General features: G+C 41.6%; 1 protein-coding gene and 1 pseudogene across 1 annotated transcript in view; one reads left to right on the top strand and one right to left on the bottom strand.

The window, feature by feature from the left end:
- XRCC5 (X-ray repair cross complementing 5) overlaps nt 1-13,358 on the top strand; it is a gene marked incomplete in the record, with an annotated part of 114,905 nt that overhangs the window by 10,954 nt on the left and 90,593 nt on the right. The window contains 4 exon segments of the mRNA XM_027775315.1: nt 4-31; nt 1,905-1,953; nt 4,418-4,540; nt 10,123-10,314. Of these exon segments, the coding sequence (XP_027631116.1) occupies nt 4-31; nt 1,905-1,953; nt 4,418-4,540; nt 10,123-10,314 (392 nt within the window).
- On the bottom strand, nt 1,443-1,522 carry LOC114009485 (uncharacterized; annotated as a pseudogene).

The following is a 13,358-nucleotide window of genomic DNA, read 5'->3' as shown; positions in this document are numbered from 1 at the left end:
AAAATCCAACCAGGTTCTCAACAAAGTGACTGTATCCTTTTTTAGCCAGAAAATGGTCTTAATAAATTTCCTTTAATCTAGGGATTCATAATCCAATTTGGTGAAGTTCTCTCAGAGTCTCAGCTTTGAGTATGTGGATTTATTTTGTTCTGAAAAAAGGGAGGTGGTGTGTATTAGGGTTTAGCGTGACATGGAGAGTTGGGTACCTGGGTTCTAAGCTCCACAGGCACTTGCCCCTGCTCTGCAGTAGTGATATTGAGAGGCTGGGAGACATGGGAAGGGGAAAGCACTAGGGAGTACATGTGGCTGTTAGCTGTGGCAGAAGATGATGTGGTTAGAAATGTTTATAGGTAGAGAAAAGATATTTTTAGAAGAGGACAGCATTCACATTCTTGGCCTTTTTCTAGATAAAGAATGTTTTTGTGCCAAAAGTCAGATTGATATTGAAACTAAGATTTCTGATTTCCTCCCAAGGGCCTGAATTTTATTTTTCTGACCAATTAGTAATGCCATCCCACATCACAGTAATGCTACTGTGTTGGGAGTGGCCATCCCACATCACAGTAATGCTACTGTGTTGGGAGTGACTTGTAATCGCTACAGAATGACTCACTTTTTATTTCAGAATGGGCTGGGATTTGCATTAAAATTCCAGGTCTAGGGACTAGCAGGTGGCATTATGGTTACATTGCTGGATTCCCATGTGGTCAACCGCAGTTTGAGTCCTGGACCCAGTGGCTTAAGACTCATGCTAGTGTATGTGCGTGCGTGCCCAAGATCCCAAGAGGAGAATGGCGGAGAAGGGAGTGTGCCTGAGGGGTGATTCCTTACTTTCTGTCTCTAGTGAGCATGAGCACACATGCCCTATAGCAAAAATTTATTGAGAAAAAAAATAAAAGAGAGTTAGAAAATCTCAGGTCTAAATCTTTTTTTTTCTTTTCTTTCTTTTGTTCTTTTTATTTTTTGGAGAGGTTTTTGCTATAGGGTGCATGCGCTCGCTGGAAATCAGAGAGAGACAGATTGAAAGCAAGAAATCACGCCCCAGGGTGGATGGCTACGCTGCAATCCCTTCTCCATTCTCTTCTCAAGATCTTGGGCATGCATGCACACACGCCCGGCGTGAGTTTAAGCCACTGGATCCAGGACTCGAACCATGGTTGGCTACATGGGAGTTCAGAGACATAGCCATTATGCTAACTGCTGGTCCCCAGGTCTAAATCTATATTGTCATTTCTCCATCACCAAAAATGGGCTTTAGGTACTGTTACATGGCACCATAACTTTTGGTTAAATTGGCATATGTTAGATTATCTTCACCCCTGCCCCTTAGTTGCTAGAGCGTACCTGCTCTCACCAGAGAGAGAGAAAGAGACCAAGAGGGAGAGGGAGAAAGCACCTCCTAATGTGGTGTGGTCATGCTGTAATCCCTTCTATATCTCCCCATCCTTTTGGGATTTTCAATTAGCAATAATCGCGCCTCGGATAAACCTCATTGGCTACGATACTGCCACTGCGCAAAGCTTCCCATCCTTTTGGGATTTTTAGTCACACACACACACAACATCCAGCATATTTTTCAAGCCTCCAGGCTGGGATTTGAACTGCAGTTGGCCATGGGAGAATCCAGCTACCTTAACCACTAGGCTCTGGGTCCAGCTTGTAGACTACTTTTTATTTTCTCATAGTTGTGTCAGGATATATACTTTGATGTCAAGCATATGTGGATATCTGTTAGTGAAATAGCCTTTGGGAGAAGGGCATTTAGTCAGATGAAAGAAAACGCACCTAGACAGATACTTTTAAGTCATCACCTAGTCCAGTGTCCACAATGTTTAGCACTGTGGACTTTGGTGTACATAGAAAGAGGGGCCTCATGGTGGTTTATTTGCCCTTAACTAGCTGAGTCCTGGATGCCTTGATCGTGAGCATGGATTTGATTCAACGCGAAACTGCGTAAGTATTTAACTGAAAATGGTATGGATTGATGTGTTTAATACGTATGTGACTTATTAATCCAGCAGCATGTTTGCACAATTAAAAGAACATTTGATAAACTTCAGTGGTTCAGCTCAACCTGTATTTTAAATGTTTAAAAAGAGATGGGGCGGGACCAGCAGTTAGCGTAATGGCTATGTCGCTGGACTTCCACGTAGTCGACCGCGGTTCGTGTCCCGGACCCGGTGGCTTAAACTCACACCGGGCGCATGTGCGTGCATGCCCAAGATCCCGAGAGGAGAATGGAGAAGGGATTGCGGTGTGGCCATCCCCCCTGGGGGGGGGTGATTTCTTGCTTTCTCTCTCTCTGTCTCTCTCTGTCTGTCTGGCGAGCACATGCCCTATAGCAAAAACCTCTCCAAAAAAAAAAAGAGATGGGGCTATTCTTGGTGGCAGTTTCTGTGGGAGAAATAAACGTTTGGCTTATCAATTTCTTTCCTATTTGCTTTAAGCTAATTACCAGGAATTTCTAAAAATGTTGAGTGGTATGTAATTGATATTAAGTGCAAAGTAACTATAATCAAGTTCCTAATTTATTACTTATTTAATTATTATTGATTTTCAATTTGCTAGAGAGCATGTGCACTTGCCAGAGATATAAAAAGAAGAAGGTGGGGCAGAAAGAGGGAGAAAGCACCCTCCAGTGGGTTATGGTCACCACACAATCTTTTCTCCTCCATTTCTCCATCCTGTTGGGACTTTTAAGCTCACACACATGAGCCTGGCATGTTTGTCTTTTTTTAGCCTTTTTGCCATAGGGCATGTGCCCTCACTGGAAAAGAGAGAGAGACAGAGAGAGGGAAAGTGAGAAATCACCTTCTAAGGAGGATGGCCACACTGGAACCCCTTCTCCATTCTTCTCCTGGGAACTCTTGCCCGGCATGAGTTATAAGCCACTGGGTTTGGGACTTGAACCACGATCAGCCATGGAGTCCAGCACAGTAGTGGTAGTCCAGCACAGTAGTGAGAGTCCAGCACAGTAACCACTATGCCACTTGCTGGCCCTGAGCCGGGTATGCTTTTTTCAGACCACTTGATCCAAGACTCAAACTGTGCAATTGGACAGGTAGGATCTAGTTCCCTTTACCATTAGGCCAGTTCTACTTGTTTAATTATTGTGTTTTGTTTTTTTTCAAAGAATTATTTTATTTTAAATTATTTATTAATTAATTTATTTATTTCAATTTGACCAGAGAGGGACAGAGAGAGAGAGAGAGAGAGAAGGAAAGTGAGAAAGCAAGCCACCAGGTCCAGGACATGAACTGCAGTCAGCCATGAGGGAGTCCAGCACCCTTAACCACCACGCCACCTGCCACACACACACACACACACACACACACACACACCCCTACCCCTTACCTGTTAGGAAAAATACTGGTAAAATCTCATACCTAAATCTATCTATCTATAGTTTGTTGTTGTCATTGAAAAAGATTTTTGCTATAGGGGGAGTGTGCTTGCTGGAAAGATAGAGAGGAACAAAGAGACAGAAAGCGAGAAATCACCCTTCCTGGGGATGGCCATGCCACAATCCCACATGTGCTTGGCTTAAGTTTCAAGCCTCTGGATCCAGGACTCAAACTGTAGTTGGCCATGTGGGAGTCCAGCAACATAACTGTTACACCATCTGCTGGTCCCAACTTAAATCTATAATATTTCCCAATCTCTGTGCATCTACAAAATCCTGTCACAAGCCCTGAGTGTATCTAATCAGGGCAGGATGTTAGGAAAGTAAATCTGTGTGAGGTTGAAGTTGTAACACACTGGGAGAAGTCCTTGTGTACATTGTGTCTATCTGAAGACTAGAAAGGTATTTATTTTTGTTTTTTCTTTTTTAGTGTTTTGGCTATAGGGTGTTTGCGCTGGCTGGAGAAAGAGAGAGGGAAAGTGAGATAGAAAGGGAAAGTGAGATAGAAAGGGAAAGTGAGAAATCACCCCCAAGCAGAAATGGCCACATCACAATCCCATCTCCTTCATTCTCCTCTTGAGATTTTGAGCATGCATGCACACATTCCTGGCATGTTTTACAAGCCACTGGGTCTAGGACTCAAACCTTGCATTCAGCCATGTGGAGTCTAGCACCTTAAATACCATACCACCTGCTGGCCCAGAAAAGGGATCATTTTTAATCATAGTGACCGCATATTTAAGCAAAATTAAGAGTTAGGAATTCAGGAACATATTTCCATAATGATCAGAAATTTTGCCCAAGATGTTCAAAGTATGAGCTGTACCAGGGTTGATTATGTGTTTAATAGGAACTTAACTGAGCTTCAACAACATGTGGACTTCTAGGATATAATCACATTTTTTAACGATATGTAGATTCATTCCTTAACCTTTCTCTGCTTATTTACCAAGTGTATTAGACCTTGTAGAAAATTGTAGACTGATTGCTTAATGTTATAACTTTGTCTTTTAGGGGAAAGAAGTTTGAGAAGAGACATATTGAAATGTTCACTGACCTCAGCAGCCCATTCAGCAAAGAGCACCTGGACATTATCATTCATCACTTGAAGAAATCTGAGATCTCCCTCCAGTTCTTGTAAGATCCTAAGACTAATGTGTGGAGACAAATCTTGTGACTCCTAATATAGGGACTTGATTCATAGGAGTCTTCTCTTTTTGTTCTGATTTGGAAACTGTAAGATGACTAACTGCTTAACAAACATACACTGATTATATACTGTGATCCAGGAACTGTTCTGAGTTTTTTTTTTTTTTTTTAATTTGCCAGAGAGGAGTATTGCTCTCAGAGCGAGCCAGGGAGATAGAGAGAGAGAGAGGAAAAGTACTTCCCAAGAGGGTGTGGTCATTCTGCAACATCTTCTCCATTTCTCCATCCTGTTGGGATTGTGGGCCTGCATGCACATGTGCCCAGCACTTTTTAAGCTACTAGAGCCAGATTAGAACTGTACGGTTTGTCACTGGGGATCTGGCCCCCTTAACCACTAGGCCATGGGGCTGGCCCCTGTTTTGAGTTTTTTTTTTTTTTTTTGAGATGTTTTTGCTATAGGGCGCATGTGCTCGCCAGACAGACAGAGAGAGACAGAGAGACAGAAAGCAGGAAATCACCCCCCCCAGGGGGGATGGCCACACCGCAATCCCTTCTCCTCCATTCTCCTCTCGGGATCTTGGGCACGCACGCACATGCGCCCAGCGTGAGTTTAAGCCACCGGGTCTGGGACTCGAACCACGGTCGACTACGTGGGAGTCCAGCGACATAGCCATCATGCTAACTGCTGGTCCCTGTTTTGAGTTTTGATGATGAAGAGATGACAGTCACCATGATGCAGAGGAATTGGGTTTAAGCAGATGGTTTGTTTACTCATTGTTCTTACACTCAAAGAATTGAGAAATTAGCAGAGTCTTTTACATAGAAGACGTTATCTAAACAGTTATATTAATGGCTTCCTTCCTTCCTTCCTTTTTTTTTTTTTTTTTTTTGGGGGGGAGAGGTTTTTGCTGTAGGGCATGTGTGCTCGACAGAAAGACAGAGAGACAGAGAGACACAGAGAGGCAGAAAGCGAGGAATCACCCCCCCAGGGGATATGGCCATGCCGCAATTCCCTTCTCCTCCATTCTCCTCTCAGAATCTGGGACATGCATGTACACACACCCTGCATGAGTTTAAGCCACCAGGTCCGGGACTCGAACCACGGTCAGCCACATGGGAGTTCAGCGACATAGCCATTACACTAACTACTGGTTCCCCTTCCTTTCTTTTTCAGACAGAGAAAAGAATTTATTCACTTTCCAAGGGAGGAAAGGGACCAGATGTAGAGGGTTGCATTGGCCCCAAAGGGTAGGGGCAGGGAGACTTTGTTGGGACTTAGGGGGGGAAAAGGGGAGGCTATGGTTAGGTCATTAATTAGGGTGATTCTGGACAGGATGCCTGTTGATCTTTCACAGTCTCTTTCACAATCACTGTTTCATTGCTATCTTTGGTTGTCATTTCATCTGCCATACATTTGGAGGTTTGTTGATATTTCAATGTCAGCGATCTCCATACCTGTAGGCAGAGATCAGGAGTATAAATGAGCCTTCCCCGTGAAGGCATCAGTGAGCACATTGAAACAACCTTGTGCCAGGGAAACACTGAGAGGCTGAGTTAACATTTTCTGATCCTTAAGGAGACTTTAACCCTTTCATCTGTGGATTCTTTCACAGCCATGACACAGATCACCCTGGAAGGAAAGATAGAAGATCTATCCCATAGGCAGAGCAGCTAATGGCTCCTTCTCTTTAACAGCTCTAGATAACTGTCCTATATGCAGTAGTTGTTTTTGGTGGACAGAATATCAACTTAGGAATCATTTTCAATACATATAATGTCTGTATTTAACTCTTCCAGATCTAAACGATATACACACCTTTATAAAATGTAATTTGCTTAAGTGTATTTAGAGATGAGGTATACAAGCTTTGGGGAAAATGTATATTTCACAATTTGTTAAGAGAGAGTCCCTTGGGACCAGCAGTTGGCATAATGGCTATGTCGCTGGACTCCCATGTAGTCAACCGCGGTTCGAGCCCTGGACTGGGTTGCTTAAACTCACGCCGGGTGCATGTGCATGCGTGCCCAAGATCCTGAGAGGAGAATGGAAGAGAAGGGATTACGGCGTGGCCATCCCCCACCTTGGGGGTGATTTCTCATTTTCTATCTGTCTCTCTCTCTGGCGAGCACACATGCCTTATGACAAAAACCGCTGTAAAAAAAAAAGAGAGAGTCTCTCTAATCACAGTAAGTTGAATATCTCACTTATTTTCGTTTTATTTTTTTTTTTCATTTTAATTTGCAATAAGACATATACACTTGCCAGATAAAGAGAGAGAGAAGGAAAGTGAGAAGAGGAAATACCCATGCTTCAATCCCTCTTCCATTCTCCTTTCAGTATTTTGATCACACACGCACCTGTGTCCAGCATGTTCTTTAAGCCACTGGGTCCAGAACTTGAACTACATGGTCAGCCAAGTGGGATCCAGCCATCTTAAACACCATGTTACCTGGCTGGTCCCAATATTTACTTTCTTTAGGTTATATCACTTTTATTCTTTTTTCTTTTCTTTTTAAGAGATATTTTTTGCTAAAGGGCATGTATACTTGCCAGAGATACAGAGAGAAAAAGTGAGAAATCACATCCCAAGGAGGATGCCACACTGCAGTCTTTTCTCCTCTTATTTTCCTCTAGAGGTTTTTGGGCATACATGTTTGGTGTGAGTTTCACGCTGCTAAGTCTGGGACTCGGACCACAGTTGGCCATGTGGGAGCCTAGCATCTTAACCACTATGCCACCTGCTAGCTCTGCTTATATCCCTTTTTAAAAGTTCTTTACACTAATCCTGCTGCATTTGAAACCTACTTTTTCTTGTATTTTTGGTGAAAGGAGAGGGATGGTATAGGATTTTGAATTTTTTTTTTTTTCTTTTTTTGGAGAGGTTTTCGCTATAGGGCGCGTGCGCTCACCAGAAAGACAGAGACAGAGAGATAGATAGCAAGAAATCACCCCCCAGGGTGCATGGCCATGCCTCATTCCCTGCTCCTCCATTCTCCTCTCGGGATCTTGGGCATGTACGCACACGCGCCCAGCATGAGTTTAAGCCACCGGATCTGGGGCCACGGTCTACTACACGGGAGTCCAGCAACATAGCTATTATGCTAACTGCTGGTCCCCAGGATTTTGAATTATTAATCTTATGTGAGGACACTTATTTTTTAAATTGAGAGGTATGCCAAGAAGTCTCTAGCTCAAAATGGCAAGCCTTTGGCCTCTTCAAATGTCTGCCGTGGGGAATTAAGAACCTCTTTTGCATGTATGTACCTCTTAAAACTGCCTAGGGACATCTCCTTTTTGTAGGCCTATAGGAAAATAGTTCAGAATAACCCATCAAACAGATACTTGTGAAGATGGTGCTTCAGAGAATTAAGGGCTTTTTAAGTGACACTTCTTACTGAGTTGAGGGTTTTCCAGAATGCCTCTACATGGCTGAAGCATACTGCACCTCTGTCAGTGTCATTGGAAAGGGTTCCTTTTTGATATGAGCAGTACAGTAAAGCAAGTAGAAAAGGGAATCTAGCTTCTTATTCTACTTGTTATGTGACTAGTTGTATTTTTTTTTTCTTGTGTGGTATGCTTTCCTCCTGTGCCACAGACCTCTTTCGTACAAAGAGTTTATAGTTTGGTGTATTCCGTGTATGACTGATTGTCTTAGTTGGACTAAACAAAGGCCAGCAGCCCAGAGAAGCACTGTATTCTGAGCAGGCTTATTCCTTGGACATAGTTTTTAATTTCTTTTATTGACTATTCAGCAAGTTTATTTCTGGTCCAGTGTAAGGTAGAAAAAACTGTTAAGTGTAATTTCTTTTGCCTGGATAACTTCTTAACTCTTCATTTTCATGTTATTTGTCCTCTTTTCCTGAAATAGCAATAACCTGATACAAACCCACACCTTGCCCCTGGCACCCTTTTTTCTTTTTAAGATTTTTGCCACAGGGCATGTGTGCTTGCCTGAGAAAGAAGAGAGGGATGGCTATGCTATATTCCCTTCTTCATTCTTGTCTCAGGATCTTAGGCACACACGCATACGCACTGGGCATTTTCTTTATATGGAGTCCAGGACTCAAACCGTGGAGTTAGCCATTTGGGATTCAGTGCCTTAACCATCATGGCCCCACCCCCGGTAGCCTTTTAGCTAATAGGTAATGCAGGACTGCCAATTTGTCATGCTAAGTATATGTAAAAATATTTAGACCTAGCCTTGTTTTAATTATAGCAAATGAACCAATAAGAAAGATCACCTTAAAAATATTCATCCAAACAGGAAATGGTGAGTGAACCGAAACCATTGCTGAGTTGAGCCCCTCAGGCTTCCAGGGGTAAAGTAAGGTGATCTGCTACCGTGGAAAGAACCTTGCCCTTCCGGTCAGGTGTCTGAGTCTTTGCTCCATTATACTCTGTCCTTCAGCTCTGCATGAGGAACCCTTGAATGTGGAGAGTCAGCTGTACCATACCATTTTATGTAAGAGACTTGATCATCTGCAGATTTCATTATCTCCAGGGGAGTCCTTGGTCCATTTCCCCAGATACCAAGGTAATAACTGTACATAGTAGCTGTATGGATTTGGCCAAATTATTTCCTCTCTGCAACTTCAGTGTTTTTGTTTTTTTAGAAAATGATGGTAGAGTGCCAGCTTCATAGTATAGCTGTTAAGCCCTGTGCTTAGGGAGCTGCATCCCACATGGACTACCATAGTTCAAATGCCAGCACTGGTTGCTTGAAAAACATGCCGAGTGCATGTGCTGTGTGTCCCAAATTTTGACAGGTTGTAGAAATGAAACTAAAAAGGATCGCAGCATGACCGTGCTCTTTCGGGGGTTACCCTCTCTCTCACACACATGCCCTCTGGCAATTAAAACAAAAGAAAATGGATGTAGATTCGGTGTCTGCTGAGGGATCTCTGCATCTCTGTTTCTAAAATGGCACCTTGTTGCTGCATCCTCACCTGGCGGAAAAGGCCAATACTGTCTTCACATGGCAGAAGGGCAAGGAAGTGCTCTGCTCCCCTCTGCTTCTGTTAGAAGATCACTCATCCTGTTTATGACTTAATTGCCTCATAAAACCCCACATTTTAATATTATGACATTGGTGATTAAATTTCTACATAGGAATTTTAGGGGCACATGCACAGCATAGCAGATCCTGAATGTGTTCAGAGACAATGCAGAAAAGGGCAGGCTAGAGTGAGGAAAACACGACGGCAAGTGAAGGTAGTAATGGAGGGAGAGAGAGAGGTGGACCAGGTAATCCTTGTGGCATTTGTGACCCTGGGTCTCCTTCTAAGGTCCCTTGCAGCCCTTCCCTTTCAATCATTTCACTATGTAGGCCAATAAATATGTTCCTTTTACTGTGTCAAAGAGATTTTAGTTACTTGAAACTGGACAAATATTGGCTAAGGTAGACAAGTATAGTATGACAGATGATAAATATGAAGCTCACTGAGGTTGACCAGCATTCTCATTTTCTCATAGTGAGTGAGTGGCAGTCACAGGATTGGAACCCAGTTTGTTCCAGTTTATTATTTGGCTTCAGAGCTTGTCTTAACGACCGCTGATCTCTTCCTGATAGCCTACCTTTCCCAGTTGACAAGGAAGACGGAACTGGGGACAGAGGAGATGGCAAATTGCGCTCAGACCACCATGGGCCCTCCTTTCCTCAAAAAGGACTTACTGAGCAGCAAAAAGAAGGTGTTCAGATGGTGAAAAACCTGATGATGTCTTTAGAAGGTAAAGATGGGCTGGATGAAATTTATTCCTTCAGGTAAGAAGTGAAAACATTGGCAACAGCTTTCAATCATAGCCACTTAAATTTATCTTTTGAATCCATTTAACTTTCTCTTTTGATGAGAGTTCTCCCTAATTTAGGCTTTTCTTGTTCTTGGACCACCCTTTAATTAGCTGACTTTGTTTAATAAATATTCTGAGTTTCATTAAAGAAATTGTACTCCCCACCATATTCCCTTTTTTAAAAGTTTTTGTGGTTGGCACAAGATTTCTCATTTATTTCCAGGACTTGTGTCTTTAAAATTTGGGAATACATAGATACCATGAGATATGTAACAAGTCGATTCCTATAATATAAAGTAATACATTTATTTTTTATACTGGCTTAGGACACATTTCTATTACCCCTCTTTTTTATATACTTAACAAAAAATTCATAATTATAAAAAGTAGTACCAGATCTGAGGTAGTCATCTTCTTATCCTCTGATTCTGATTTTAGAAAGAGCATACTATGGAGTAATGATATTTCCTTTTTGGGAAAGATTTTTGCTATATGGTGCATGCACTCAACAGAGAGACAGAGACAGATAGACAGAAAGCAAGAATCTTCCCCTATCCTCCAAGGATGGCCACACCACAAGCCCCTCTCCTCCATCCTCCTTGGGAATTTGGGCATGCACACACATGCACCTGGTGTGGGAGTCAAGCCACCAGGTTCAGGATTTGAACCTTGGCTGGCCATGTGGGAATCCAATGCCTTTACCAACATACCACATGCTGGCTGCCAATAATTTTTTTAAAAAAATTTTGGTCACAAAATAGATTAGGAAAAAAAAAAAAAAGCTAAGACTAGAATGTAAACAATTCATAGACTACTTATTTCATACTTGCAAAGGCAAAATGATTTTTAAAAGTAAAATGCCTTAAGTGTACCATATAATGATAATGCAGACCACTTTCTTTAGTCACATGACTATAGACTGCATGAAAGACCGTCCCTTATTACTGTTTCTCCTGATTGGAACAGGACGTGCCTTATTTTGAACAATGACCTGACATGGATTAGTAGTATCTAGAATAGTATGTATTTGAGGAGCACGATTAGTAAAAGTGACAATAGAATACTTTATCAAGCAGTGTGGCTTGTGTGAATTCATATTCTCAGGGACACTATTGCTTAACATTTATGGATTAATTTAAATTTTCCAATCAGTGCACAAAATACAGGCAGTTTCAGCAAAGTTCTCACTTGAAGTAAGGATTCAGCAACAAGAATTTTTTGAGTAACTACAGTATATATCTATTTTAATTTTTTCTTCAATTTTAAATATTTCTGGTTTGCTATAATTGACAAATAATACCTCCTGATTTTCTAAATAAAGACACCCTTGAAAAACTGCAGCTAAATGAAAATTTTTGGAAATGGAATTATAATATCTGAAGGATTTGCCGAAATGAATCATTGAGGAATTCTGTAAAGTTTCATTTTTTGTATATTCTGTTCTTATCCCATGTGCTGACACGTGTTTCTAAGTTTTTCTCTTTAAATTTGGGGATATGTGCCTTAGGTTAACATCGTAACCACAGTATCTTAAAGAAAAACTGTAGGTCAGTATAAATGCCATTTGAAAAGGTTTGTTGTTTTGGATTTCTCTTTCTGTAGCACAACAAAATGGCAAATTGCTGACTGTGTATGGTCCCAGCAATTCACAACCACTTTAATTTCAGGTTGAAGGCACAAACCAGTGCAATTCAGTCCAGCTACATGTGGCTATGTAAATTTCATTAGGATGCAAGATGTTAAAAAGTTTATTCTCTCAGTCACAGTGGCTATGTTTCACTTGCTCAGTAACCTGGGCAGCATGGTAGGAATCAACATTTCTGACACTGCAGAAATTTGTACTGGATAGCCCTGGACCGTGCTCACCCCTATATAGGCCTTAGGAAGACAACTTAACTAGGGGAGATTTAGCTCTACTGTAGAAATGATCCACTTTTCTCACATCTTATGCACTGGACTCTGGTCTTTATAGAATTTCCCATGGGACAGAGTCTAAACCTTACAGTGATTGTAGACCTGACTCACACTTGAACTGATAGTGTCCTATGAGACAGGTAAGATGTGGTTCATCCCAATTCATTATTCAACAAATTGACAGGCAAGATTACCTCAAGTTCTGGAAGCAAGGTGTCAGATAGAATTATCTACTATTCATTGTAAATTATTTCTGAAAATTGGAGTTTCTTAAGGCCTCTCTGTCCTTAACTCTGTAGATAATGTAAGATAATTTTTCTTACCTCCTTGTAGATGTTTTTCATCTGAACTAAGATCAGTCATAAGGTCTAGATTGTATGCATTAATTCCTTTGCTTCTCATTTTGGTGAATACCACAGATTCTGCCTGTCTACTGTAATCTCTGCTATGTCTGATTAGCGGACAGATAAGAATTCATCCTCATTTTTGTTTAAATGAAACAAGACTTAACACTTTGCCCCTCCCCCTTCTAGCTTTCCCCACTAGTAAGAAACCTAGTTTTTTGCTTTTCCTTGAGACTAAATATGGACTGATAAAGTCTTTAGTTACTGTAGTTTAGTTACTGTAGTTTAGTTACTGTATAGTCTTCACTTAACTCTTCGTAAATATAAATACTCTTTATATGCATATAAAAGCATCGTGTCTTTTATTGAAGATAATATGAACTACTATGAACTAACTGAAGGTAAAGTTGTGCACAGTGGTATTACAGGATCTTGCCAGCCTGTGATATCCTAGAGCGGGGCTTCTCGTCCTCAGGTCCATGGGTTTCAGGGAGGGGTGAGCCCTTTACATGGTGTGCAGACTCATTCGTGAATGTGCTCTTACCATACCCTCAAAGGTGTCCTTGGTCCTGAAAAAACACTAAGAACCAGTGGCAAAGTTGAAAGAAAAGATCGAGTAGGGGAAAATAGAGATGTTCATCTCCACCTGTCAGTGAGGAAACTTCAGCTCCCACTTCCTAGCCAAGTCACTTGTATTCTCTCTCCCGACTTCTGGTTGTCATTTTTCTTCCATTCCGCTCCATTCCTTCCTTTATAATCA

The sequence above is a fragment of the Tupaia chinensis genome, unplaced genomic scaffold (assembly GCF_000334495.1).
Source record: "Tupaia chinensis unplaced genomic scaffold, TupChi_1.0 Scaffold000542_1, whole genome shotgun sequence".
Lineage (NCBI taxonomy): Eukaryota > Metazoa > Chordata > Mammalia > Scandentia > Tupaiidae > Tupaia > Tupaia belangeri.
This window is presented reverse-complemented; position numbering and strand designations above follow the sequence as displayed.